The 26,685-nt window shown below is 40.0% G+C and overlaps 1 protein-coding gene across 1 annotated transcript in view; it reads right to left on the bottom strand.

Moving 5' to 3' along the window:
* Positions 1 to 7,402: 7,402 nt before the first annotated feature.
* The window catches only part of LOC139977168 (sortilin-related receptor-like), a 62,711-nt gene continuing 43,428 nt past the window's right edge, over positions 7,403 to 26,685 (bottom strand). The window contains exons 14-29 of the mRNA XM_071986382.1: positions 26,366 to 26,515; positions 25,843 to 25,957; positions 22,475 to 22,659; positions 22,023 to 22,147; positions 20,742 to 20,852; positions 20,379 to 20,451; positions 18,927 to 19,024; positions 18,065 to 18,149; positions 15,834 to 16,024; positions 14,767 to 14,971; positions 13,575 to 13,693; positions 11,935 to 12,124; positions 11,357 to 11,463; positions 10,584 to 10,833; positions 9,830 to 10,060; positions 7,403 to 8,547 (exon numbers count right to left, since the gene is read on the bottom strand). Of these exons, the coding sequence (XP_071842483.1) occupies positions 8,480 to 8,547; positions 9,830 to 10,060; positions 10,584 to 10,833; positions 11,357 to 11,463; positions 11,935 to 12,124; positions 13,575 to 13,693; positions 14,767 to 14,971; positions 15,834 to 16,024; positions 18,065 to 18,149; positions 18,927 to 19,024; positions 20,379 to 20,451; positions 20,742 to 20,852; positions 22,023 to 22,147; positions 22,475 to 22,659; positions 25,843 to 25,957; positions 26,366 to 26,515 (2,303 nt within the window). The 3' untranslated portion in view covers positions 7,403 to 8,479. The remainder of the gene's footprint in view (positions 8,548 to 9,829; positions 10,061 to 10,583; positions 10,834 to 11,356; positions 11,464 to 11,934; positions 12,125 to 13,574; positions 13,694 to 14,766; positions 14,972 to 15,833; positions 16,025 to 18,064; positions 18,150 to 18,926; positions 19,025 to 20,378; positions 20,452 to 20,741; positions 20,853 to 22,022; positions 22,148 to 22,474; positions 22,660 to 25,842; positions 25,958 to 26,365; positions 26,516 to 26,685) is intronic.

The following is a 26,685-nucleotide window of genomic DNA, read 5'->3' as shown; positions in this document are numbered from 1 at the left end:
TACTTGTTAACTCAAGGTTTCATACTAACGAAGAATCAGCTGACTCTCAAGGTTCACACGAAGCTCTTTTAGATGCTCTTATAGCTGCACTATGAGTCCATAAAAACTCGTGCACAGAAAATAGATGCATTTTGAGAACGAGACGCCCAGGCCGAATATAAAATATTCAAAGGCTACTACTGATGAAGCTCCTCCTATAAAGTTTGAGAGCAGAAACCGGTCTAGTTAGTCATAAGAACCTACACTACTCTCTCCTACTATTAACAGTACACTCAATTCACCTAATAGGTGCAATTATGTTTCACCACGAGGAGCATGCTATAAGTTCATGTTCCTCGGGCCCTCCCTTAAAAATATTTCAGGTTCTTGGCGACTACGTTGCGTTAGATAGTGTAAAACCGCCTGCACCCCCTTTCATTCAGATAATTATGATATACTTGCTAACTGTGCATTGATTTTCCCTGACAGTAATAGTCAGCACTATGGTACTGAGCCGTATCTATTTAATACGTGATGTCGCGTAGGCCTGATAATTGCCTTAGTCTCAAATTTGGAATAAAAACGATCGCGTTTCAGGGAAGAGCAGCTGGATATTTATTAGGCTTTTCTTTCACCAAGTTATGCCTATTAGGAATTTGAAGTACTCCCACATAAAAAAACCCCAACTGATTTCCAATAGGGGGGCCGGGGCCGGGTCGGCCCCCCCCCCTGGATCCGCCCCTGTCTAAGATCCGATTTATGATTTCTAAATCTTACTTCAACCTCTATCGAATTGGAACCTACATAATCGTGTTTTACAAAACATTGCATTAGACTGGGACACTATAATATTCTCCTTTGTATGTATGAATGTTTACAATTTTTGTCAAACGTTATGTAATAACCTCTATCTATCACATGCTGCAGAAACAGACGCACGCTCTTACGTATACTCTGCTGTAACCAATAGAAGCACCCACTCCTCCCTCCTCCCCTCCTCCCCCTCATCTCACCTCCTCTCCCCTCCTCCCCTTCCTACCCTCCTCCCCCTCCTCCCCCTTGTTTCGCACATCTAAGTCAGAAATCACGATAAGTTTGTCTAAACGTATATGATGACCTTTATAATCAAATAACTTTGACGGTATGAACGAATCTCTTGAAAATGTTCTAATTTAACGGTATAGTGCCACCCACCACCAAAATTTAAGGAACTCTCAACTGCAACTCTTTGAGTATCAAGCTATTGTATCAAGTATGTTCTTATTATTAGATAAGCTTTTTTGCACAACGTTCGTCAAAACAGGGATATACTTGTACACGCATCATACAGTAAATCTTGCAATGGTGCAGAAGTCACACGAGTGGGTGTGGGTTGGATGGTAAGGGGGAGGGGGTTGTAGACAAAGAGGGATGGTAGTCATAGAAACTGCTATGGTTGGCATGATTTTTCAACTAAAATAAATGAGGTAAAAGTTGAGCTTAAAACACATCAACCACCATGAAGTTGTAGACAGCATTCCCGTTTCTCGATATTATACGAAACGAGAACTACTTAGGTACTTCCGCGACAAAAGGAATGGATTCACCTAATACATCTGACCCATCCCTCCCCACCCACCAATAGTCCCATTTCAGCCTCATAAAATCGTTGCTCTGGGCCCTGATCCAACCCCATGCAGTTGTAAATTAGCTGTCGCACCATAATTAATTGCTCCATTTCACATTAACAAGATCTTCACATTCCAGGCCTACTACTTACTAGAGCAGAGAAAGGTTTCAGATGGTATATTATAAAGCGAGCATACGATAGCGAGCAGCATGGACTATTGTGGCACTTGACAATTTGATTGCATGATCGTATGGATGTTCAGAAGATGGATCAAGTTCATTACACCGAACCCCAACCGGAAATAGTTTTTTTTTGTTTTTGCAGATCGGTAACGGTTAGATCCTGTATATACATAAATATATATATATATATATATATATATATATATATATATATATATATATATATATATATATATATATATATATATATATATATATATCCGATGTATGACGAATTATATTGATGCGCATGCGTTGTTAAAGTGCTTTTAGGAGCGAGAGGTTATTGAGAGCGTAAGTTATTAATTTTTACATTCTTCAAATATAACTACGATTTACACGATGGTTTTAGTTTCATATCAATTCCTGACAATTCCTATGTTATTCCTATATCTATTGCGTATATACGTATGTATACGCGTGAACGTATATGCGTATACGTAACATATTTTCCATGTGTCATATATGTTGATGTAAACAGTGATTAGTGAATGAACAATGGTAGCTGACTATAGGAACACGCATATTGCTTCAAAAAAAAAATGGCTGGATAAAGTGGAGGATCCAAGCATTCTCCCTTGGAAGATGTTCCCTAGATATAAAGTCTTGACGTGCTTGCATGTAACATTGAGGTGGGAAGACCCACTCTGACCAGATCCACTCAGCTTAACCCCCCCCCCCTACCGCCACGGGAGCTCCATTTTTAGAGTGTGAAACAAGTACTGGTTAAACTAATCCTAACAGTTAATTTAAATCTAAAGTACCCAGACTGAATGAGAGATGGATGGATGGCTGGATGGATGGATGGATAAATAGATAGATATTATTATGCAGCTTATTATCGATATCAGTTCCTTTTACATTTATTTCCCAGTCAACTTCTTGAAAAGAAGTAAGTTCATTGAAACTTTCCACCACCCACAGCAACAACTATTCACACCAAAAGTAACGACACTTTATTTATAACGCTACAAGCACAGAATGGCGGGAAAAAATTATAAGGCTTAGATTTCAAAAAGTATCGTAAATCTAATTTGTATCCATAGGCAACCATATGCAGAACGGGTATCATATATATATATATATATATATATATATATATATATATATATATATATATAATATCAATAGAATGGCGTTCAATAGAATGTGTCTAATCGAATACATTCATTACATGAATGGTTGAAGTTTTCTTAAAAACAATAGTTAAGTTACCGTATCAGCTGGTTATTATGTAAATCTGTTTCCTCGAATCCATCACAACGAATTACTTCCGCCTTCTTTTGCGCGATTCAGATCATGTAAATCACTCACCTCTGATGTTATAATTCGGATTAGTCCGTCCAGTAAATTAAATGAATAGTGGCCGGTCCGCGAATATTTTTTTCCCAAACTGAACTGACACTGAAATTATTTCCTCGATTCTGATTGGCTCTAAGAGAGCCAATAGGTTTCCGTACGTATAGGTTATAAGGCTTTATACAACTAGTTAACAAGTCAAAAGACACAGACATATCGTCAAATGTCCTCCAGTACACAAAAAAAATTACAGCGCACCGTCGCTCAGTCCAAGCTTAGATCGTGGCGTGAGAATCTTTACGCCGAACCTTGGTTGGAACTTCTCGAAGGTGCGAAGTAGTAGTAGTACTGTAGGGCGCCTAGGCTTACTAAACTATGAACAGCAACCGTGCTAGGCTACGCTCATCAACTATAATCACCCGCGACGCGGACAGGAGGTGATTGTATGTTAGGTTACTAAGTCCGGTGAAAAGAGCTCGCGGAGCAGTGATTAACGCGAGCGGGCAATGTCCGAACAGATAAAGATAATGAAGGGTTGAAGTTCCCGCGGTAAAGATATGTTATAGTATAGGTGAAATTAAGTATCATAATACAGGTCAGCTACTGGTTATGATCCACATGTCGCGGAGGTCCCAAGCTGAGATGACACGTGTATCCGAGCAAGTCCCTTAAATATTTTCCAAACGGGACAACCCGTCACCAAGAAAGTTCTAGACTTCCGGAGATGAGGGTGCGACGAAATCAAACTTTATACAAATATTCACATTTCACTATTGTAGCTAAGTGATCTATAAGAACGAGCAATGACGTCATATTATGGACAAACGTTGTGATAACGTGGATCTGTCCTACTTCGTGGATCTGATAACTGTTATGTGGCATGTGACCCTTTGAAAAGTCTATTTACAATAGCAGAATGGTGTTCACGAATTCTGACTGTATTAAGTTAAAGAAAGGAAACATTTGAAGGTCTTAATTAGGGTTCGTAATACTGTATATTACATCGAATTTGACAAAAGATTCGTTAAGTGGAATAACTAACACCCCTTGTGTGTACACCACCGCCTGAGCCACACCCTCCCCCCTCCCCCGTCGGATCTGGGTGGTATAGTGGCAATGTACAACCCATATGAAACAGTTACTACTCTGAATGAAAATACGACAAAAAAACAGGGTTTTCCATTTCACATTTGTATTTTTAGTCACCGTTGTAACAGATACACAAAATGAAAAGAATCAATGCAACCGTTATTTTCTTTTTCCTCTTCGAAACGAGTAATCTCATTGAGATCACGTTCCTTGACAGATACCTTTAACTGTAAGTCTTCTCGTGTTAGGCTTCTTTTCATATACTCTGGTTAGGCCGCTTGTTTCTCTGTAAAGAGTCTGGGTATCAGGTATGATGCACAACGTAGCCTACTGGAAATGCGCAATATATATATATATATATATATATATATATATATATATATATATATATATATATATATATATATATATATATAGCGATGATAAAACTAATATTATAAAAAAAGAAAAAAACCTCTAATAGTCTTTAGGTTGGATGGAAGATTAGAGAGAAAAATATTTACCTATCAAAAATTGCAAGTATTTGATACTATAAATCACCCATCCCAGTAATTTTAGTTTACAAAAAGGTTATGGTAGAATTTCTGGTATAAAAATTTCGTACTGTGTTGTTTACTATATATTTTCACATCTTAGGCTCAGCATTCATGTACTTTTAAAGCATCTCTATTTACATGTAGGGCAGGTTTGACACAACATATAGGAAGAAAAGAACGAATTTCCGCAATTTCAAAACATCTCAATGTTAGTTAGATTTTTGAAAAAAATCCCTTAGGCCTAATCAAATTTTACTGAAAATTCTGCAAAAACATGAGGAAAAAATGACTTAAGAATTAATGGTACTGGTATCACTAGTTATTGTGCAAAATCGAAGGTACCTAAATCTTATAAACATGTGTATACAAATGAAAATATTGTTTTTAGGAAGCACGGTTGATGTGCAAAATCCTATCTATCCATTTGCTTGCGTACGTTAACGTAAGCTGTCGTGTCACATAGTTGTCACATATGTGTGTATGTATGTGTGTATATATATATATATATATATATATATATATATACATACACACATTTTAACTCGGTCTTGATAGGCTAGGTAGACTATAAAAATCGTGATCGCGATTTCAATTTGGTTTCTGGGAAAGTCGCATAAACATACAGCAACAAAAGAAGCCTCCTAGGTAGGGGGAAAAAACACAAGATGATACAACATCACTTGTTGGTCACATTGTTTTGGTCACATGAGAGGGGAAATGTATCCAGCTAACATTTGCTTGGTGGACCCCATACTGTATTAGGCTGTGTTTGTTGGGCCCAAGTGGGTTCACCTTGGGCTACGGATGACTTTTCTGCAGCTCTAAACTGGGCTTCGACCGGGAAATCATGGGCCATGGGCTTGAACCGATTGTGGGTTTCACATCAAACCAACGCGAAACCCATTTACAGCCTGAATGTGCATTTTAGCAGTGATATTTGATTGCTTCATAAGAGTTATACCTTATCTTAACCAAGAGGTTATACCATTCAGAGAAAAGAGCCCCCTCGCCCTGGCCCAGTCCTATCCCACCTCACCCACCCACCCACCCATCTGACCCCAAAAGAGGTATATACATATCATTGGCATTTATTTTCATTTACAACAATAATAATCATAATAATATAAAGTAGGCACATATGATGGCATTTGAATGTCATGTGACAGGTCACATGACACTATCAGTTTCTATAAATCAATGCTGAGCTTTGCTTTCAGTCAATCAATCAATACTATTTTGCTCTACCAATATTGTGTTTACTGATATTCTGATCTTTCAGACAAATGGTATCTGAAATGATTATAACTATCCCTTATTGACAAAGTCAAACCAGAATGCCCAGATGTAAACCGTGTGCACATTCTGTACCAAAAACTGTCCAAATAATTGTCAGCTAGGAAAAGATTTGAACCGGTGTGCACAGAAATGATAAGTTCTGCGCTCTACCAGGTTTTACTAGCTTTTCGAGCAATTACCCCATTGGCAGTTCGATTCTGCCCAATACTGGTCTCAGTCAGTCAGCAGTATAAATTTCCCGTAACATGTTAACCAGCGATCGCCACCCATATTCATTCCATACGAGCCAGAAAAAATTTTTTTGTTTAGACTTTCGATTTGATTTTCCCCCAGTCTAAGTAAGGCCATTAAGTAAGATAACAATTCGTGAACAAAAGCTAACTTTAATCCGGTACTCATAATGAAGAATACAAAAAAAAAAAAAGGTTGAAAAAAGGGGGGCTATATTTCAAGGGTGTCAGCTCTGGGTTAGTATGTGATGAAAAGATACAATAACCAAATATTATAATATTTCCCTAAAAATTCCATCCAATGAAAGAAGGAAAGCAGGTGCACTATACACGAAAGAAAAAAAAACCCACCACCATCAAGACAAAAAGAAAGAAAAAAAAGAAGAATAATCGTAAAAAAATACCACATAAAATTAACAACGCTGTGGCTTCTGAGTACTGAAAAATGTTTCTAACAAAAAAATAAACTATTTACAAATTCCCTTCATTTTTCTTTTTAATTTGAAATCACAAATCACCAAGGTAAATTTACTTTTTTTAAATTTGAAATCACATATCACCAATGTAATAGAGGAGGGGGGGTGGGGGGGGGGGGGTAATCTTGTTGTTAACTACTAGAAAATACCAAAATCAAATGATTGATAGAACAGGTAACAAATCAAAAAGCTTGACAACATTTGTCCTTTCTTCCGAGGGTAAGTAACATTGGACCAATATACGTGCAAATGGTTCTACTGCAGTTGACTATTATACAACTTGGAAACTGACTAGGAGCAACATGATTCCACTTGCCCTATTTGGGATTCTGTTTCCTGATAGAAAACCCCGAGGGTCCAGAATTGTATAAGGCTCGCCGCACACTACCCCAAACGTCATGGGGTTTTCAAGACTATTGAGAACTTTAAAACTATTGAGTACTTGAGTACGGTCCAGTTCAGTGGAGGCAGTGTGCGAAGGCGGCAGCAAACTCTTACATCTTTTGTATAGCAAGTACAAATGTAACCTGCTGTCAGGAAATGAAAACCTCCCCCCAATAAAAAAAAAAGGTTAGGAGGTGGGGAGGAGGGTGGGGGATTAAGAAATAATTCTTATTCAGCGGAAAAGAAAAAAAATATAGAAGTCTTTGATGTATAGAAAAGTATATTATGTTTTTTTTTTTTTCATCTTTGGATCCTGTTTGTTCTAGACCAAAGCAATACAAAACGAGATCAGAATCCAGCAAAAGAGAAACCGAAAAAAATAAATGAGTCTTTCTCATCTTAAATTGACATCAGTGAAAAATTGTCAGCAAGAATCCTAGAGTACAGTGGCAGTGGATTAAGAAATGTAAGAGAAGAGAAAAAAAAAGAAAAAAAAGAAAGACAAAAAAAAGAGGTTTATTTTGTTACATCTTTCCAGAATTAGATTAAAACCTTCCGTCACTTGTCGACAAGCAATACACTTATTTTCTCTGAATCAAGATGTAACATTTTAAGGAATGCTTTCAATGGATCTTTCTTTGCGCCCCCTGGCAGTTCTCTCTCTTTAATAATACTTTTTACACCACAAACAGAGATTGTATAAACGAAGGGCGGACGAAGGGGGGATGAGGAAAGACAAACTTCAGTCACGAAAATCCAAAGATATTTTCTTTGAGGGTTGTTATATAATTGTAGGTTATAACTATTACTAAGCACGTGCCTTCTTCTTTTTTGTACTTAGTGACATGTAGCTTCCCACAGGAAGGTTCACCTTGAGACTGGGGGTAGGGGGGGGGGAACAAAAACGCTGGTAGGTTGTATGTGAAAGACGTTACACAGGTACCTCCTCTGTGGAAAATGACAGCAAAGCTGCAAATCAATTTGTTTAAAAGGTTTTAAAACAAAATGTTCACCCACATTGTGTTTCAATTTGGACTTTCCTTTCTTAAGGAAGAAGAAAAAAAACCTTAAAACTTGGTATCCAGTTATTCCGTACTAAAACATGAATATGCATTACAAAATCGATTGACCTTCGGTAAAGCCGAGAGAAAGGAAGGAGAGAAAATAAAGGAGCAAAATAGAAAAATGCTTGCTGCCACCACTAAAATATGTCCAAAAAAAAACAAAACAACTGTGACAGAAAAATTCTGGAACAGTCCATTTGGAGAAGGGGGGGGGGGGGGATTGGTGAATGCATAAATGACATAAATGGTTAAAAGTATTATTTGTAAGTATTATATGTAGAGGTGATGCCGACTTTCTAGGCAACCACTAGCGGTTCGTCATCTGAGAAGCCACGAATGATTGGCTGGTCTTCCTCTTCAGAGCCTATAATAAAAGTTGAAAAGAAATAAAAAATGATATTACCAAAAAAAAAACAGATAAATAAATAAATAAAACAGAACAGTCCGTTAGCCAGATAATTTGGCAAAAAAACCTAAAATATGAAGCTTTGAGAAATGGAAACTGCCTTCTCAAAATCTTGCTCATGACTACAGATCGTTTATGAAACTTTGTTATCTGAAAGAATAGTGCAGGTCAAAAATTTCTCATTGATATGTTCAATGGGAACACAATTAAACCATTGCTGTGAAATGCATTCAATTCCTATGTACCGTTTTTGAAATATTGACACAGTTGAAGGTTGCCACCTTTCGTACCAAACCGGTGTGACGTCATTGTTGCACACTGATAAATAATGTTTTGTTTTCATTTGAAATTGACGTCTAATTTTATACTCCACAATTAGATGCATCCACAATGTGAATATACCATAGTTATTGGTATTTTATAAACTTCTCATCCCCTTTAGACAAACTAGTAACCCTATCCAATCCAAAATCAATAGACTGAAAAATAAAGCAAAAACTGCACATTATTTGTCAGTGTGCAACTATGACATCACACCTGTTTGCTTCAAGTTCACTTCGGTAGAATATCAGATAACTTCAACTGTCAATATCTCAAGAACGGTTCATAAGAATTGAATGCAAATTTCACTACAATGCTTAGATTACGTTTCTCCGTAACATATAAAATTAAAACAAACTTATTGGACTATTCTTTTTTCTGTTTTTTTTTAAATATTTTTGTAAGTTATTAATTTTTGTTCTCAAGTTTTTCATTTCATCTATTAATAAATCGTTTGTCTTCATCATCAGTATAATTATAATCTGAGTTCTTATATTACTACTGTTGGAGCTAGCCCCCGGGTTAAGGGGTTGATTTCCCTTAAGAAAGACACATTTGGGAGAATAAATTTGGAAGGTTTGGTGTGGGCTGACTTCTAAGAAAACGTTTGCCCTGGTAAGGAGGAGGGACAGTAATGGTGGGAGGGAGGGGGGGGGGGGTGGTTATTGAAATGGCAGAAAGTTTGACTGTTTCACCAGGTGGATATGAGAATCCTGGAAGAAATGGTTTTGCTGATGCCTTTCAAAGTTCTGTACCCCAACCCAACACTCCTCAAAAAGTCCCATCCACTTTATAATAACCACAAAACATAACCCCTCAATTCCTCTTCCCCTTCTTCCCACCTTCCCCCCCCCCTTCTTCCCCAGCTCCCATGGTCGTTTCAAGAAAGATTTAGAGCAGATCGTAGCAGTCCATTTACCTAAGTCTGTGGTGTTTTCTTCTGGATTGAAGGTAGCCGTCCCCGACCTGGTGTCGTAGTGACTGTTAGCGAATGACATGAAGCTGCGTTGTAACCGCTGGTGTCGCACCACAAAGTAACCCAGGGCGGCTGCCAGGAGGATGACCAGGATCGCCACACCTGCGATGCCGGTCAAGACCCAGGGCTGGAAGGTGTCATCGCCGGTGTGAGGTTTGGGTTTGGGTTTCGGTGCTGCCAAAAGAACAAGGGAGCCACCCAATCAAAGTGTTTCGTCTCGTCTTAAACCCCAGCTTCCGAATTATTCCCGAACAAACAGGGAGACAAATATACCAGGAACCAAAAATTGGGGATTATGAGGATTGGAAGTTTTTCAGCGGCGGGCATCTAGCATTCATGTGCTTGTCAGTGTATTATTACAGGTAATCTTTATGGAATTCGATATCATATATCTGACCCCAAAAACACCCAATTCACTATGTCCCAAATGAAATTATAAGATTTATTAAACTTATCTGGGAGGAATACTATTCTCATAATATTACACTAGATCAAGTGAGGTCACACAAGCCTACTGTACATTTCTAAACCCCCCCCCCCCTCAAAACAAGCTCCCATCATTTTATGGTGGAAGCAAAGCATAGCAGAGACCATCAGCCATCATGTTTCTTTCCCTCTCATATTTTACGCGTCACTCCCTCGTGGATAGTGAGCACGCCAAACAACTCATCTTGACCCAAGTCGTAAATTAACGTACCCGAAGAGTCGATGGAAATGTTCACAAATTCTTTTCCAGCGAATTGACCGTGATAACCTTTGTAATAGCCGACGCTGACGGTGAATCCGTATATCCTGTTAAGCAGTAGCCCCTCTACGTCGAACGACTGCGATGTGACGTTCGCGATGCAGACCCAAATCGAGTCGTTGTGCTTCAGTTCGTTCAACGCTTCCTCGGACTGCGCGGTAGGACTGACCTCTGAAACGTTCAGCATGAAGACAGAATATCCCTGCACAATTAATAACAGAGAAAAAAAAATAAGGAATGACACCGTTCTTTCTTTTTTTTCCAAGAGACGTACAATTTGAAAGACATTTTCAACTGACCGGCCGCTTTCTCTGCTGTTGCTGGATCTCTGAACAAAACGGTGTATTAAGATGTGAAGGATTCTGTACCTTGACGGTTAAATATACCATCAGGATGTGGTTTCTGCTAACCAATGGTCCTATCAATTGCTGGTGGAGCTTTGTCCTACTTTTCATAATTTGAATTAATTCACACCTCAGAGACTACTGGTATATTTGTTGAACATACAACCAACTACAATAAGGTTAAAGAGTTCTTTCTGATGAAGACTTTCAGGTGACTGGAAATTGATCGCTTTGCAAAAATTGCAGGAGATTTTCTGAACTTTTGGCAGAAAACCACATCTTTTTTACAATGTGTAATCTTTACGCAGAAAACCTCATCATAACGGGGAACCGAAAATCACAGAGTCATCACAACAATAAGGATAAATTGATGGTACTTACTAGCTCATGTGCAAGTTTGTCAGGTGAAGGCTCCCAGAGTAAGGTTACCACCGATGGTTTGGTTATGTCCCGCAAGTGCTTGAACGTCTCTGGAGGTTTGTAACTTGCTAAACGTGGTCCGAGAGGAAAAAAAAAAACAAATTGAAGAGTGGATTGTTGTGTGAACTAAGCCCTTCGTAAACAAGTTTTATTGGCAAGACACAGAATTTACAGAGAAAATACATGGATTTGGGTTTTGTGAGTTGGAATGGTCACAGGTTTTCGACGGGATAGAAACCAAACTATTAGACACAAGTCTAAAAAGATTTTGGACACCTTTTAGACACGAGTGAAAAACACATGGAGCTATGTTCACGTCATCTGTGAAATTTGTTCAGAAAAGAAGGGTTTTCCCCTCGAGTTCAATGTGTATGTTTCCTTTGGGTTTCACAGCATGATTACGGTTCATTACAGGGTGCAGGTTGCCACATGTTATTATGTAAGGGAGTTTAATAGTTGAACATCCAACCGTCTCCGATTGTCATAGCTGTTTATGTTTTCTACGGCCTATTCTGTCTACTTTTGTGTGCCGTTATTACCTGCTCTAACAAAAAGCCTTTTGGAGGGTCTGGGGTTTTTTCCGTCAGTGGTCACATAGATCATGTACCGAGCTCCGCCCGTGAGATCCGTCAGGGTGAAGTTGATGGTGGTCTGGCTGGTCGGTGGAACCACGGCTATCTTCGCGGCTAGAGGGTCCGTCCCGTTGATGTAATAGTGAACCTGATAACTCTAGAAATTAGAAAAAAAAAAGGGAATGAATGGATGTAAATATAAGATTCAAAAACTGGTTATAAGTAAATGAAATATAAAAGGATAGGTTTTGACCCATGAGGTCTGTTTGTTGAGGAAGTTTTTGCAGGGATATGTTTTTGCATATTATCATATACATTTACTACAAGGAGAAGGAGAAGGAGAAGGAGGAGGAGGATGAGGATGATGAGGATGAGGATGAGGAGGATGAGGATGAGGATGATGAGGATGAGGATGAGGATGAGGATGATGAGGAGGAGGAGGAGGAGGAGGAGGAGGAGGAGGAGGAGGAGGAGGAGGAGAAGGAGGAGGAGGAGGAGGAGGAGGAGAAGGAGGAGAAGGAGAAGGAGAAGGAGAAGGAGAAGGAGGAGGAGAAGGAGAAGAAGAAGGAGAAGGAGGAGGAGGAGGAGAAGGAGAAGGAGAAGGAGAAGGAGAAGGAGAAGGAGAAGGAGAAGGAGAAGGAGAAGGAGAAGTAGAAGGAGAAGGAGAAGGAGAAGGAGGAGGAGAAGGAGAAGGAGAAGGAGAAGGAGAAGGAGAAGGAGAAGGAGAAGAGTGTAATGCGCTGGTATCCGTCAAAAAGATGGTGCAGTCAAACAACTTAAAGAAAGCGCAATGCAAGTAACAGACAAAGCATAAGGTTTAACAAATGGTTAAGGCCAAGTACAAGTTGTTGTTAAATTCTAGAAACAGATGAGTTTTCAGAGCAAATCTGAAGGACACTAAAAACGGAGAGATCTTCAAGGGTTCAAGTGACTTGTGCCAAAGATGTGAGGGCAGCAGGATCAAAATAGAAGTGTCCCCAGGATCGGCTAGTACGCTGTCTGGTGAGGTGACATTTATTCCGAGAGCACAATCCACGGGGTAAACTATAAGGTTGTAAAGGCTGTGACAAATACATTAATAATGGACCGGCAAATATAGACAGTAAACATATGTACCAACTTTATGCAACCAATTATCACTCTTAGAAATTTTTCAGTAATGTGACATTACATTCATTTGTGTACATGGTACGTGCGTCTAAGTTCCTTGGATTCGTAAGGGCTTGCTCCTTTCTGTGACCATCCCGGTACACATGCTGTTGCAAGGAAAGCGGAACAATGTGAGAACAAAAGATATATGGAAAAATCACTATCAAAACTGTGACGGCTTTTAGGGGCAGCAAAAGTTTCAGTCCAGAACAGGATACACCACTAATCTGAGCATGGTCACGTTCCTGTAAAGCACACAGGGAAAGCTCTTGGAACAGACACAGTGGCCTTCAACGAATGTCCTTGGCAGATCACCTACCTAATAATGGCCCACCACACTAGGGGGGGGGGAGTGGATTAAACTGAAAGGCAAGATTAGTAATTCTGAAAGAAAAAATGGTTTTGGGCAAACTGGAAAAGTGGAAACAAAAAGGGATGGTTATGATCAGAGAACTTACCAGCAGTTGTGGCCGATCTCTTGGTGAATGCCATTGTAATGAGAGATTGGCCTTTCCGACTGTCTTCTCCGACATGCTTGTGGAAATAAATTTAATGTCCCTTGGACTGGCATTTTGGTCTGTCAGGAAACAGATATCAGACAAAAAAACATTTTTTTTATTTATAAGCTCTCTTTCAAGTAATTACTTAAACACTCAATATGGAAGTTCAATGCACCCAAAGTATTTGAAAAATAGAGAGAAAAAAATAAATACAAAAAATCTTTGCAACTGATTACAAATATTTGAACAACCAAAATGGAACTTTTTTTGACATGATTGTTGAACATTTCTTTTACGGTGCACGGCGCGCTATATGGTCGTAACGGCTCTGATAAAGACATTACCTACGAACCGGGATGTGAACGGTAAATATATGTACCCACTGACATACAACCGGTTATGAACCCACACTGTGGACAACCGCACTGGACTGTCCTGACTACCATCTATAATCGAGTTTCCATCTTTATGCTGAATCAACAGTTACATACACTTATTGGCAAACCAGAGTGACCAACTCCACCTCCCTCCCCCACTCCCCCTCATCCAGCCCTAGCTCTCCAACCCCACCCCACTGTAGGTTACTTGAAATATTAGAAAAGCTGAGTACTTAATGCAGCCATTTTTTCTTTCAAACTCTGTTAATGTTCCATCAATACTACCAATTTCTATCTCCAGCTCATTTTTTGTTTGTTTCCCGAAAGGGAGTCGGTCACTCTTACAATACAGATCTTGCCAGATTGTGAGGGGGGAGACCAGAGACGGCAAAATCCGCAATGACTGCAACATAGATCGCAAAGTCGGTAACCGCTATTACGGTTAGATCTATCCAACACGGCAAACATACGTGAGCATACGTGAACGTTGAACTCAAGAGCCGAAGCCAAAGTGAATTAATCAGGTCACACATCCACAGTTTATGCATGCTTCGTTCTTCAATGCCGCCCTCAGTACCTTTCGGTAAGCATTTCATGCGGTAGTTTGGTTTAAACCTGATTTGGTTCCACCCCACCAATATGGACTACAGAGCTGGTTTATTATCATGTAACAATATGGCTGGAAAAATATGTCCCAGGAATTCCGACACAAACCACATTGTCTAATATGAGCTACATGACACACTCTGTGAGAATTTTTTTTTTTTTTTTACCATAGACAGTGTTGACCGTAATTGTACGAGATAATATGCTATGACATTGAGTTTTCTCTGTATCTTCTGTCTTCACAGCAAAGGTGTAGTCGATGCCGCCGTCCAGACCCGAGACGACGTATGTCATTCCGCTCGTCGTTCCCCTGAGTCTCATGTTTTCCGTCGACTCGCCGAAGTACACTTTGTACGTTAACGAGCGATGGTCCTAGAAAGAGTGAAACAGTGTCAGGAGTTTAAAAGATACGGAAATACAATGCTGAGATCATATAGGTCCGATTCTTAGCTCCTTCATATTAATGATTTATCGCAGAGTACCTTGCACAATGTGGTGCCATTACACAGGGTCAACCACCACCGACTGTATTTCCCTTTGCAGGGACTAGACTGAAAATGACATTATACACCATTGGCAAAATATTTCTCCTTTTGCTCCTGTCTTTTTTTTTTTTTCAGGGGATGACATTTTTGTGGGTTTCGAGAGAACTAAAGATATGATGATCATGATGATCAAGTTAAACTTCATCAAAGTTTAAAAGAGACTTCAACAGTGGATTTGAATTAATTTTAATCGGTAAGAAAAAAACCGAAAAACAAAACAATGAGAAAAAACACAAAAAGATGTTTCATTTGTGACGTCCCGATGTGACGCCACAATTGATTGGGCAATCCCATTCCCAAAATTAGATGAATAATAAACGATAAAAAAAAACACAAATTTATTAGAATGGTTTATCTGCTTCGAGGACTTCGAACTTCAATGATTCCCTTTAAGCCTTCAGGACGTAAGGAGGTCTCAAAAGTGGCACCCCACTGTGCCAAAAGACACGAAGAGGCATGGATTCTAGGGTTACACCCTGACAGCCCGTCAGAAATGCGACTTCCTGGGGAGCTAGTACCCACGTTAAATTCACTTCGCCCTCAGACGTCTCTGAGGCATCTCTGAGACATTAGGACGTCTCAAAATGGCACCCCACTGTGCCGACAGACGCGAAGAGGCACGGATTCAAGAGATAAATTCTAACAGCCCATCAGAAGTGCAACTTCCCAGAGACAATGATGTGACTTACCCCTGGAGGTGGTACCCACGTTAAATTCACTTCACTCTCAGACAAGGCTTCTCCACTGAGGTTAACTGGGGGCTTATATGGTTTTCCCTGAGTACTGGCAACTGCATAAGGGATCGCCTTTGGCCCTGTGGTATTTCCACTCCAACCGGCGACGGTGAATGCATACATGGTACCCTCGCAGAGAGTTTCGTCTGAAAAACGGGTAGAGAGGATTTGGGATATTATCATCTTGTCAAAAATGTTCAATAAAATCTGAATTGCTGTTCATAGAAAAACCCGTTTTCAAAACATTCCCGACGTAGTGTTAAACAGCATTCATTCATGCTCCTACTTTATAACGAGAATGTGGGAAATCCAAAATATAATATCACAAGGCATACTTTGTATCACAGAGAACACATTTCATATCACAGAGAACATACTTAATGGCACAGAGAACATACTTGATATCCTGGGGAGCATGCTTAATACCACAGAAACCTCCTTGATATCATAGAGAACAAACTTTATACACAGAGAATGTACTTAACATCACAGAGAATATACTTCACATCACAGAGAGAATATACTTCACATCACAGAGAAAATATACTTCACATCACAGATAACATACTTACATATCACAGAGAACATACTTCATATCACAAATATATATATATATATATATATATATATATATATATATATATATATAAATCTATATATATATATATATATATATATATACATATATATATATATATATATTAGTGTTTACACTGGTCCAAAAATCGGGAACCGGGTACCCGAGGGCCGTTACCCGTCGGGTATCCGGGTACCCGGAAAAAAATTGTTTACCCTCGTGTATCACGATTTTCAAGAAATTACATATTGGATGCTGTAATAAATGCATTATATTCTCTACTGACAATGTTTTCATGTTCAAATACGTAGGTGTAAGATAAGGTATAAAACCTCCCTCAATAATTTTTATTTGCTTCTGTTTCTTTCATTAACTTGTAAATAAATAAATTATTTAATTATAATTAGCATTACTACTAACATCGCACTGCCTCCGCTGCTTATGCAAGCTCGTGCACGTCTATTGGATCAAACCATATAGATATCCAATTTAGCTCTTCTTCAGTTTTTAATACTAGGCTACTACTATCTATTATGCAGGCCCAGGGTTCTCATATGCCGCGAGATTGCGCGATTCGCACAATTTGATCGCATTTGGAATAAACGATTAGTAAAAAGCCACTTGCGATTACTATTTTTTAGTTATCCCGTCTATAATCCATAAACATCGCGTATAATTCCTTGTCAGCCTTTCCTTCTTTGAAATAAACGAATGAATAAATAATAATTTCTTCCACATGGTAGCCTAACACCACACTAAGTCAATGAGAAATCTAGCTAAGCCTAACCATCTGTTTATTTGCTGGAGATGTGACACAGTTATAAGACATCCATGGAATACTTTCGTAATTGCTGTTACGTTCGACCACATGGTTGCCTAACACCACACTAAGTCAATGGGGGCAGTCTAGCCTAGCCATCTGTTTATTAGCTGAAATTGTGACGCAGTTATAAGATATCTATGGAAAGCTTTCGTTATTGCTGTTATCTTCGAACACATGGTAGCTTAACAACACACTAAGTCTATGGGAAATCAGCCTAACCATCGGTTTGCACTTTTTTTTTTAAACAATCACACTTTGCGTAGGCCTATGATTCGGGTAATAAATTAGGAACCGGGTAGTATCGCGTCGAACGGGCCCCTTCGTTATTGCTGTTATCTTCTACCACATTGTAGCCTAACACCACACTAAGTCAATGGGAAATCTGCCTAACCGTCGGTTTGCCAATTTTTTTTTTATATTTTTTTTTTAAATCACACTTTGCTTAGGATTCGGGTAATAAATTAGGAACCGGGTAGCATCACGTCGGGCGGGTACCCGGATAAACACTAATATATATATATATATATATATATATAAAGTTGGTTGATTGGCATCTATCTTGGCGCAGAGTGCTCTATGTCCAGTGGACAAAGTGAAATATATGTTGAGACTAGCGGAACACTAGTAGTTGTTACTCAGAGTTTCAACGATGAGCAATCATCAGACAACGGATTAAAATGTATATAAATATATGTATATATATATATATATATATATATATATATATATATATATATATATATATTGTGTAAGCCCAAAACCAATCAATATAGATATATTCCTTACTATAGCAGTCATTGCTTCCTCTTCCGTTTGTCTTGCTTAGAAGTATGTCTCTGCCATTGTCGCCTGTATAATAGACAAGGTATCCCTGCAAACAATGGGTAACAAATTAGAAAATGAAAAAATCCCCTCAGAAAAAGAAAGAAAAAGAAGCCCCCACGACCCCCCCCCCCCCACACACATACCCAAAAAGTCGGGTGAAATAAAATCATTTTGTAAATTGATCAGAACTTTTCTTTTTATTTTTCTTAGCCTTCTTCAATTCATCATCTGGCAATCTGAACTTGTCCTCCTCAACAGAATTACAAATGAGCCGGGCATGTGAATAGCTGCCTGGCCAGTTATGTTGTTAACAGATAAAAGAGGGAGGGGGGGGGGGAGGCGAGAATGAGGTGTAATTACTTAATCTATACTATTAAATTAAAAAAGATTATTCAGTTAAAATCTTCCCCCAAAGTGGTCCAATTTTTTGATAATCTTTCTTAACATATTAAATGGCAATAATCACTTCTGCCTCGATTCTAATATGTGAACAAGATTTGTTACTGAACAGGTGATTATAAAAAAAAAGGGTAGACCACTTATAACAAATGTTAACCTTATCCATGGAACTGGTCTAGTTTGTTATTTACATTGTTGTTGTGCTTTCAATGAAGTTTAAACATCACTTGTGAACCTAACCATGACAGGTTAACATAATAGTGTGTCACAAATCAGTCTTGCGTGCCAAGACATCTCTCATGTGACATACATAATCCGATGTCCGACTCAAATTTGGCACAATCGTAGCAACTCAAGGCAATGTTAAAACCTGTCATATTTTGCATCAGTGCTTCATAAGCTAGTCCCAGCAGCAGCAACTTACATCTACGACCGCAGGCTGTGTCAACACATCCCACGTAAGTTGAACGAAGTGTATGCCAATGTGAACCACCGTCAATCCAGTCGGGGCAACTCTGATGCCTGCAGGAGAGGGAAATGAAACAAAACGTGCGCATCACTGCTAACAATGTAGACCAACATGTGCAGGCTTCATGTGGGTATGTTTATGTGATGGTGGTGATTGTGATGATGATGTTGATGGGGATGGTGGTGATGGGGATGGTGGTGATGATGGTGGTGGTGATGATGGTGGTGGTGATGATGATGATTGTGATGGTGGTGATGATGATGGTGATAATTGTGATGATGATGACAATGATTGTGATGATGATGATGATGATGATGATGATGATGATGATGATGATGGTGATGATGATAGTGATGATGATGATGATGATGATGATGATGATGATGATGATGATGATGATGATTGCAATGATGATGATTGCAATGATGGGGTTGGTGACGATAATTGTAATGGTGGGGATGATGATGATGATGATGATGATGGGATGATGATGATGGGATAGTGATGATGGTGGTGGTGATGATTGTGATGGTGGTGGTGGTGATGATGATGATTGCAATGATGGGGTTGGTGACGATCATTGTGATTGTGGGGGATGGTGATGATGATGGGATAGTGATGATGGTCATTGTGATGATGGTGGTGGTGATGATTGTGATGGTGTTGGTGGTGATGATGGTGATGATGATGACGATGGCAATGGCGATAACGATGACATTTGATTCCGGCAGGGGGGATCTGTGAGGCACAAATGTTCACCCTGGGGTACCGTCCAACCAATGATCATGGGTTCCTTGCACTTACTACATATATAAGGTTTGAGGTTTAGGCAACATTTACATTTATTGTAATTGTGCTTGGTAAAGACTTTCTGATTTTTAGTTATGTTGACTTACTTAAGTAGCAAAGGGCTTCTTGAACTCCTCATTGGGATCAAAATTCTGCCAGTGAAGTTCATTCATTCAATCTTTTAATTTTGAATTTATCACAAATTTACAAAGCTTCAGACTTTGATAACTGCAAAACCTCAAATAACCTTTGACCTCAACTAAGACAGGATCTACCAACAAGGTAACAAGTCCTTGAGACTTTGCTTTTGGCGTTGCTTGTGTTTGGAAGGTTTCCTGACTTTGAGCATGGTTGACCTTAGATGATCTTTGACCTTAATAAAAAAAAGGGACGGGATAGGGGGGAGGGGTGTGGGAGGGGTGGACACTTTACTCACTAAGAGGGATCTCAATACAAAGTTGTCATATTTGAGTTATCAGGTTCACAAGTTTTCAGTATTTGCCAGTTGCAGACCGACAGTTCGCTATTTATTCATTGCCGTGCACTTGTCGAAACCTGGCCATACTTGGGCGGGTCTCTCCCTCTATTTTGAGCCCTGACTCAGTGTCCAGTACTTACCACTCGGTGGGCCGACAAACACCGTTACCTTCTCGGAGTAGGGACCTGCTCCTGCAAGGTTGACAGCTCGAACCTGATTAAAAAACAGAATAAGAAAGAGAAAGTAGTTTACTTGAACTTTGAGTTTCCTAAACGAAGTTAAAACAAATCTCTCCCCCGTGATCAGCATGACGATTTGACTCATTTCGTCTCGAAAGAAGAGGTTAACTGGCTGCAGTTAATATGGACTACATGCGTAACATTGAATTCATACATTTTATTCTTTCACAGGGAGAGGAACACCTTGGAACTGACGTGTGTATTGATCGATCTAACTTCCTATTTGCAATGACATTGTCTTTGATTATATTATGAAACCTTTACCTGGAATTCATACATTCTATTCTGAAGCAGAGTAGTGAATGCCTTTTGATGTATGTGTCCGGCCACGGGACTTATCTCTGCATCTATACCATCAACAACCATGTAACTTATCTGCAAAGAAACAAAAAGAGCAAGAGTTTTGTTTCGCTGATGTCAATCAGCAACTTCAGTATCAATGAAGGATGTTGCTTTAGATCCAACTTGCACATGTTGCACATTGATGAAGCATGTTGCAATCCATCCAACTATATATACAACACATTGCTTTTATCAAAGCACCATGTTGTGTTGGATCCAACTCCACATGTTGCACATTAATGAAGCATGTTGCAATCCATCCGTTTGTATAACACATTGTTTTTTTAAAGCAGCATGTTGTGATGGATCCAACTCCACATGTTGCACACTGATGAAGTATGTTGCAATCCATCCAACTATATAACACATTGTTTTTTTAAAGCACCATGTTGTGTTGGATCCAACTCCACATGTTGCACACTGATGAAGTATGTTGCAATCCATCCAACTATATAACACATTGCTTTTTTCAAAGCACCATGTTGTGTTGGATCCAACTCCACATGATGCACATTGATGAAGCATGTTGCAATCCATCCAACTATATAACACATTGTTTTTTTAAAGCACCATGTTGTGTTGGATCCAACTCCACATGTTGCACACTGATGAAGTATGTTGCAATCCATCCAACTATATAACACATTGTTTTTTTAAAGCACCATGTTGTGTTGGATCCAACTCCACATGTTGCACACTGATGAAGTATGTTGCAATCCATCCAACTATATAACACATTGCTTTTTTCAAAGCACCATGTTGTGTTAGATCCAACTCCACATGTTGCACATTGATGAAGCATGTTGCAATCCATCCAACCATATATATAACACATTGCTTTTTTCAAAGCACCATGTTGTGTTAGATCCAACTCCACATGTTGCACATTGATGAAGCATGTTGCAATCCATCCAACTGTAAAAAACATTGTCTTTTCAAAGCACCATGTTGTGTTGGATCCAACTCCACATGTTGCACATTGATGGAGCATGTTGCAATCCATCCAACTATATATATAACACATTCTCTTTTCAAAGCACCGTGTTGTGTTGGATCCAACTCCACACGTTGCACATTGAAGCTGACTGTTGTACATCCGTCATCCGTACATCCTTGAGTTGGGGAAAACAAAATCATTAAATGTGGTGGAAAAAGGCACAATTTTGTGCTATTTTTACAGTCAAATATGATAATATTTCTCACCTCGTATCTTACGATATTAGAAACACCGTCCTGAGAGCTGGGAGGGTCCCATGTGACATTGACGCCATAACGGGTAGGACTCAGAGGAAATGCAGCGATATGCACATGATTAGGTACTGAAGGCACTGATAAAAAACAATTAAAAACTGATGAATTTGGGGAGGGGGGGAGGGGGAGTGGATGGGGAATGTGTGTACTGGGGTGGCATAAAAGTGTCCTCGTCTTCAGGAAAACACAAAATTCTGTGGAATGTATACAGATTAGCAACCCGAGCACTCTATTTGGACATTCATTAGCAGGGAGTTTGGAAGTCATCTCAATCCCCCACTCACCCCCACCCACCCCCCCCACGACCTCGAGGGAGAGATGGTCGAACATTACTTCCGGCTAATATACTTTAATTCCGGAATAGATACTTCCATACAGGGGGGGGAGGGGATTCATTGACTTACACAGGTCATAGTTCAGGGTTAAGGTCACCAGGGGTGTCTTCTGGTATTCCGTGCCCTTGCTATCGACCACCGCCATCGTGAATTCGTACGGCCTTCCTGGTTCCAGGCTGCTCCAAAGGAAACCATGATCTGTCTGCCTGGCAGTAGCCGTCCGTGAAGCAGCGAGGGTGGCTGAGGACACATCCCTATGAAACAAAGGAAGTCCTCTGATGTCACAGATACCATCAGGGTGGTGGATTAATGTGTTGGGGGAGGGGGGAGGGTTGTGCAAGACCATTTGATCATTCCTAAATCTGTATAATAGCAATATGCTAGTAACATGAACCATGCACAATATTTCCATGACTGGTTCATGAGAAGCATGTGACCTTATTGAATTAATCAACGTGCAAGAATCACAATCGTAATATTAACCCATATTTCAGTTATCCATCAGATGAACTCAATATAACAAGACAAGAGTCAGTAATAAATATGAATGAGGTGTCATCTTTCATCTCACCTAATAACATGCATGGGTTTTAGCCCTACCAACTGCTGACAATAGCTTGTGCCTCTACTCTACCTCAATTCTTCTAGGTCCCCCCCTCCCCCAATGCCCACACAATGAAATGAAATACTTTCTTTCCTTTTCTTCTCACCAAATATTTGGGTGGTGTGATGATTATCCATGACAACCACTTCTACCAGATTTCTGCTACAAGTTTGTGCCCAATTGTCTGCTCAATAGAAATTTAAGGTTTCCACTTCTTCTCTCTCTTCATAAGATACCAATTATAATGTTACAGTTATATCAGTTTCAAAAACTAAAGGCATCAATTGATTGTTTCTATCCAAGAGAAGCTACACCTGAGGGTACATTCCGTATTTGATGTAAATTTTGTTCAGATAACATAGGATGGGAAGTGATGGGAAGTGATGAGATGGGATGAGAAGAGGTGGGATGGGAAGGGAAGAGGTGGGATGGGAAGGTAAAGGAAGGCATGGGATGGTATGGGATGGGAAGGGATTGGATGGGATGGGAAGGTATGACATGGGAAGGGATGAATGGCATGAGAAGGTAAGAGGTGGGTGGGATGGGAAGGTATGGGATGGCATGGGAAGGTATGGGATGGCATGGGAAGGTATGGGATGGCATGGGCTGGGATGAGATGGCATGGGATTGGAAGGGATAGGATGGGATGAGATGGCATTGGAAGGGATAGGATGGGATGAGAAGGCATGGAAGTGATGAATACGGATGGGAAGGTATGGGATGGGATGAGATGGCATGGGATGGGAAGGGATTGGATGGGAAGGTAAAGGAAGGCATGGGAAGGGATGAAATGGCATGGCATGAGAAGGTAAGAGGTGGGTGGGATGGGAAGGTATTGGATGGCATGGGATGGGAAGGTATGGGATGGGAAGGCATGGGATGGGAAGAGATGGCATGGGATTGGAAGGGATAGGATGGGATGAGATGGCATGGGATGGGAAGGGATTGGATGGGAAGGTAAAGGAAGGCATGGGAAGGGATGAAATGGCATGGCATGAGAAGGTAAGAGGTGGGTGGGATGGGAAGGTATTGGATGGCATGGGATGGGAAGGTATGGGATGGGAAGGCATGGGATGGGAAGAGATGGCATGGGATTGGAAGGGATAGGATGGGATGAGATGGCATGGGATGGGAAGGGATTGGATGGGAAGGTAAAGGAAGGCATGGGAAGGGATGAAATGGCATGGCATGAGAAGGTAAGAGGTGGGTGGGATGGGAAGGTATTGGATGGCATGGGATGGGAAGGTATGGGATGGGAAGGTATGGGATGGCATGAGATGGGAAAGGATGGCATGGGAAGAGATGGCATGGGATGGGAAGGGATGAGATTGCATGGAAGGAAGAGCAATATCCATCCCTTACAAATACACCCTGCCCCTCCCAAATCCTGCCCATTCATGTAGTTCGTTGTACATTTTAGGAACACAATACGTATTGTGCTGTCATTTTACATAAACCAGAATGCAAGAATGCATTGTGGTTTTTGATGATCGTAACTAACATGAACAGTCTTCTTCATGAATCTGAGCTAATTTGTATAGCGTACAACATACTCGATCTTAGTAAAGCAGGGTGATGTGACAAAAAAATTAACTTCACAATGACACAAGCTGTCCTGAATGGCCATTGACCTCAACAACAGGCTTCTTGTCCTTAATGTCATACATCAACATACTAACTATGACATCTGTCCTGGCAAATACTGTGATCTAAATCGATCTGTCCAAGCTTCTCTTGCGATATTCTATTTAGGAAGGTGTGTTAGTGTAGAGAGACAGGTAACAGGGGAGTGAAGTAACAGTTTGGCATTTGTTGACTTCAAATGACCTTTTTGACCTCCACCAAATCAAAAGGTTTCTTTTACTCAATGTTATGCACTATCTTACCAAGTATGTGATCTGCCCAAGCTTCTAATATTGAGGTATCCTGTTTACAAGGTTTTCACAATTTGACCTCTGATGACCCCAATGACCTTTGATCTCCACCAAACTTTAGGCTTCTTGTACTCAATGAGGTACTTCTACACACACAATATGAGGTCTGCCCACGCTTCCCTTCTTATATCATGTTAACAAGGTTTTTGCAATTTGACCCATGGTGACCCCAAATGACCTTTGACCTCCATGAAAAATATAGGCTTCTTGTACTCAATGTGTTTCATATACATCTTGAATTTGAGATCTGCCTAAGCTTACCTTCTTGAAATATCGTGTTTACAAGGTTATCACAATTTGACCCCTGGTGACCCCAAATGACCTTTGACCTTCATGAAAAAAAATAGGCTTCTGTACTCAATGTGTTTCATAAAACATATTGAATTTAAGATCTGCCTAAGCTTACCTTCTTGAGATACCGTGTTTACAAGGTTTTCACAATTTGACCCCTGGTGACCCCAAATGACGTTTGACCTCCACACAAAAAAAAGAATAGGCTTCTTGTCCTCAATAAGGTTTTCCTACATACAAAATATGAGAACTGTCCAAGCTTCCCTTCTTGAGATATCTTGTATACAACCTGGGCGTCACAAACACACACTCACACACACACGTACTCGCCAGCATGAATGCATAGGTTACGTTTATCATCGAAACCAAATATGAACATACTTCAGTACCTCATCAAAGCACCTTCACAACCCTATTTTAAGCAAGCTGCTGGAAGTCTACAGTATAGCATGGGAAAGCACAGGTACTTCTTTGTGATATTAAATGCAACTATGGGAATAACCAAGGCAGACTGGCTGGGCAATTTATCTCTTTACTTTTACAACAAAATCAGATCATTGGGAGAAAACGAATACCCTGACAGGATGAAAACAGACTGGAAACGTTACCTCATGTACAACTTGTATGAGAATTGAGGGGGACGCCGAGGGCCCATAGCCCATGCGACCTCCACAGCGTCCGGCGTTGCCTGAGAAGCTGAGAAGGATCTCACCGTGTACGTTCCTACGAAGAAACAGACAGACAGATATTTAGTTAAATTTGAAACATGATACCATATATAAAGGTTAAAGATTAGAAAATCACAGGTGGGCTAAAATGTGTAATGGGAGGAAATCGTCGGCGGCCAATAAGAAGGCTTTTCACAACCCTATCTTAAGCAAGCTGCTGGACGTCTACAGTAAAGCATGGGAAGAGAGTCAATGTGTATCCTTTGTGGAATTGGCAAGATCATGGAATTTGCATATATCAGAACAATTTCTGTCGCCTACCGCCGCCCCACCTCTTTATTACGTCTTAAAACATTTCAGACATTGTAAATTCCTTTTAACAAGGTCTAATTGTTCAATATTTGAAGAGGAAGTTTCCCACAATGGGCTGAGAACATTTTGAGATGGGAGAGGCAAAACTCACCGTTACAGCCCGCTTCATCGCCATTGTCCAGACAGGTCTGTAGTCCATCGCAGACCATGAGATCGTCGATGCACTGGTAGATATACGGACACTGAAAGTAGTTGGCATTACAGGGGGTGGGCGTCGTGAAGCGGAGGGGGGGTTCGGTTGCTAGAAAGTTCAGATGAAATCACAACCAATAGGACACGTTAAACATATGAATATTTTTGCCCGACGAAAACAGAAAGGGAGGGCGAGGATTTTTTTTACATGACTAATAAATGACTGATTCTGTTTGTCTTAAAGCAGCATTTTGCGTTTTGTCGCTGTTTTCCACTTTT

This window comes from Apostichopus japonicus, chromosome 12 (assembly GCF_037975245.1).
Source record: "Apostichopus japonicus isolate 1M-3 chromosome 12, ASM3797524v1, whole genome shotgun sequence".
Classification (NCBI taxonomy): Eukaryota; Metazoa; Echinodermata; class Holothuroidea; order Aspidochirotida; family Stichopodidae; genus Apostichopus; species Apostichopus japonicus.
The sequence above is the reverse complement of the archived record's forward strand: the minus strand, read 5'-3'. Positions and strand labels throughout refer to the sequence as shown.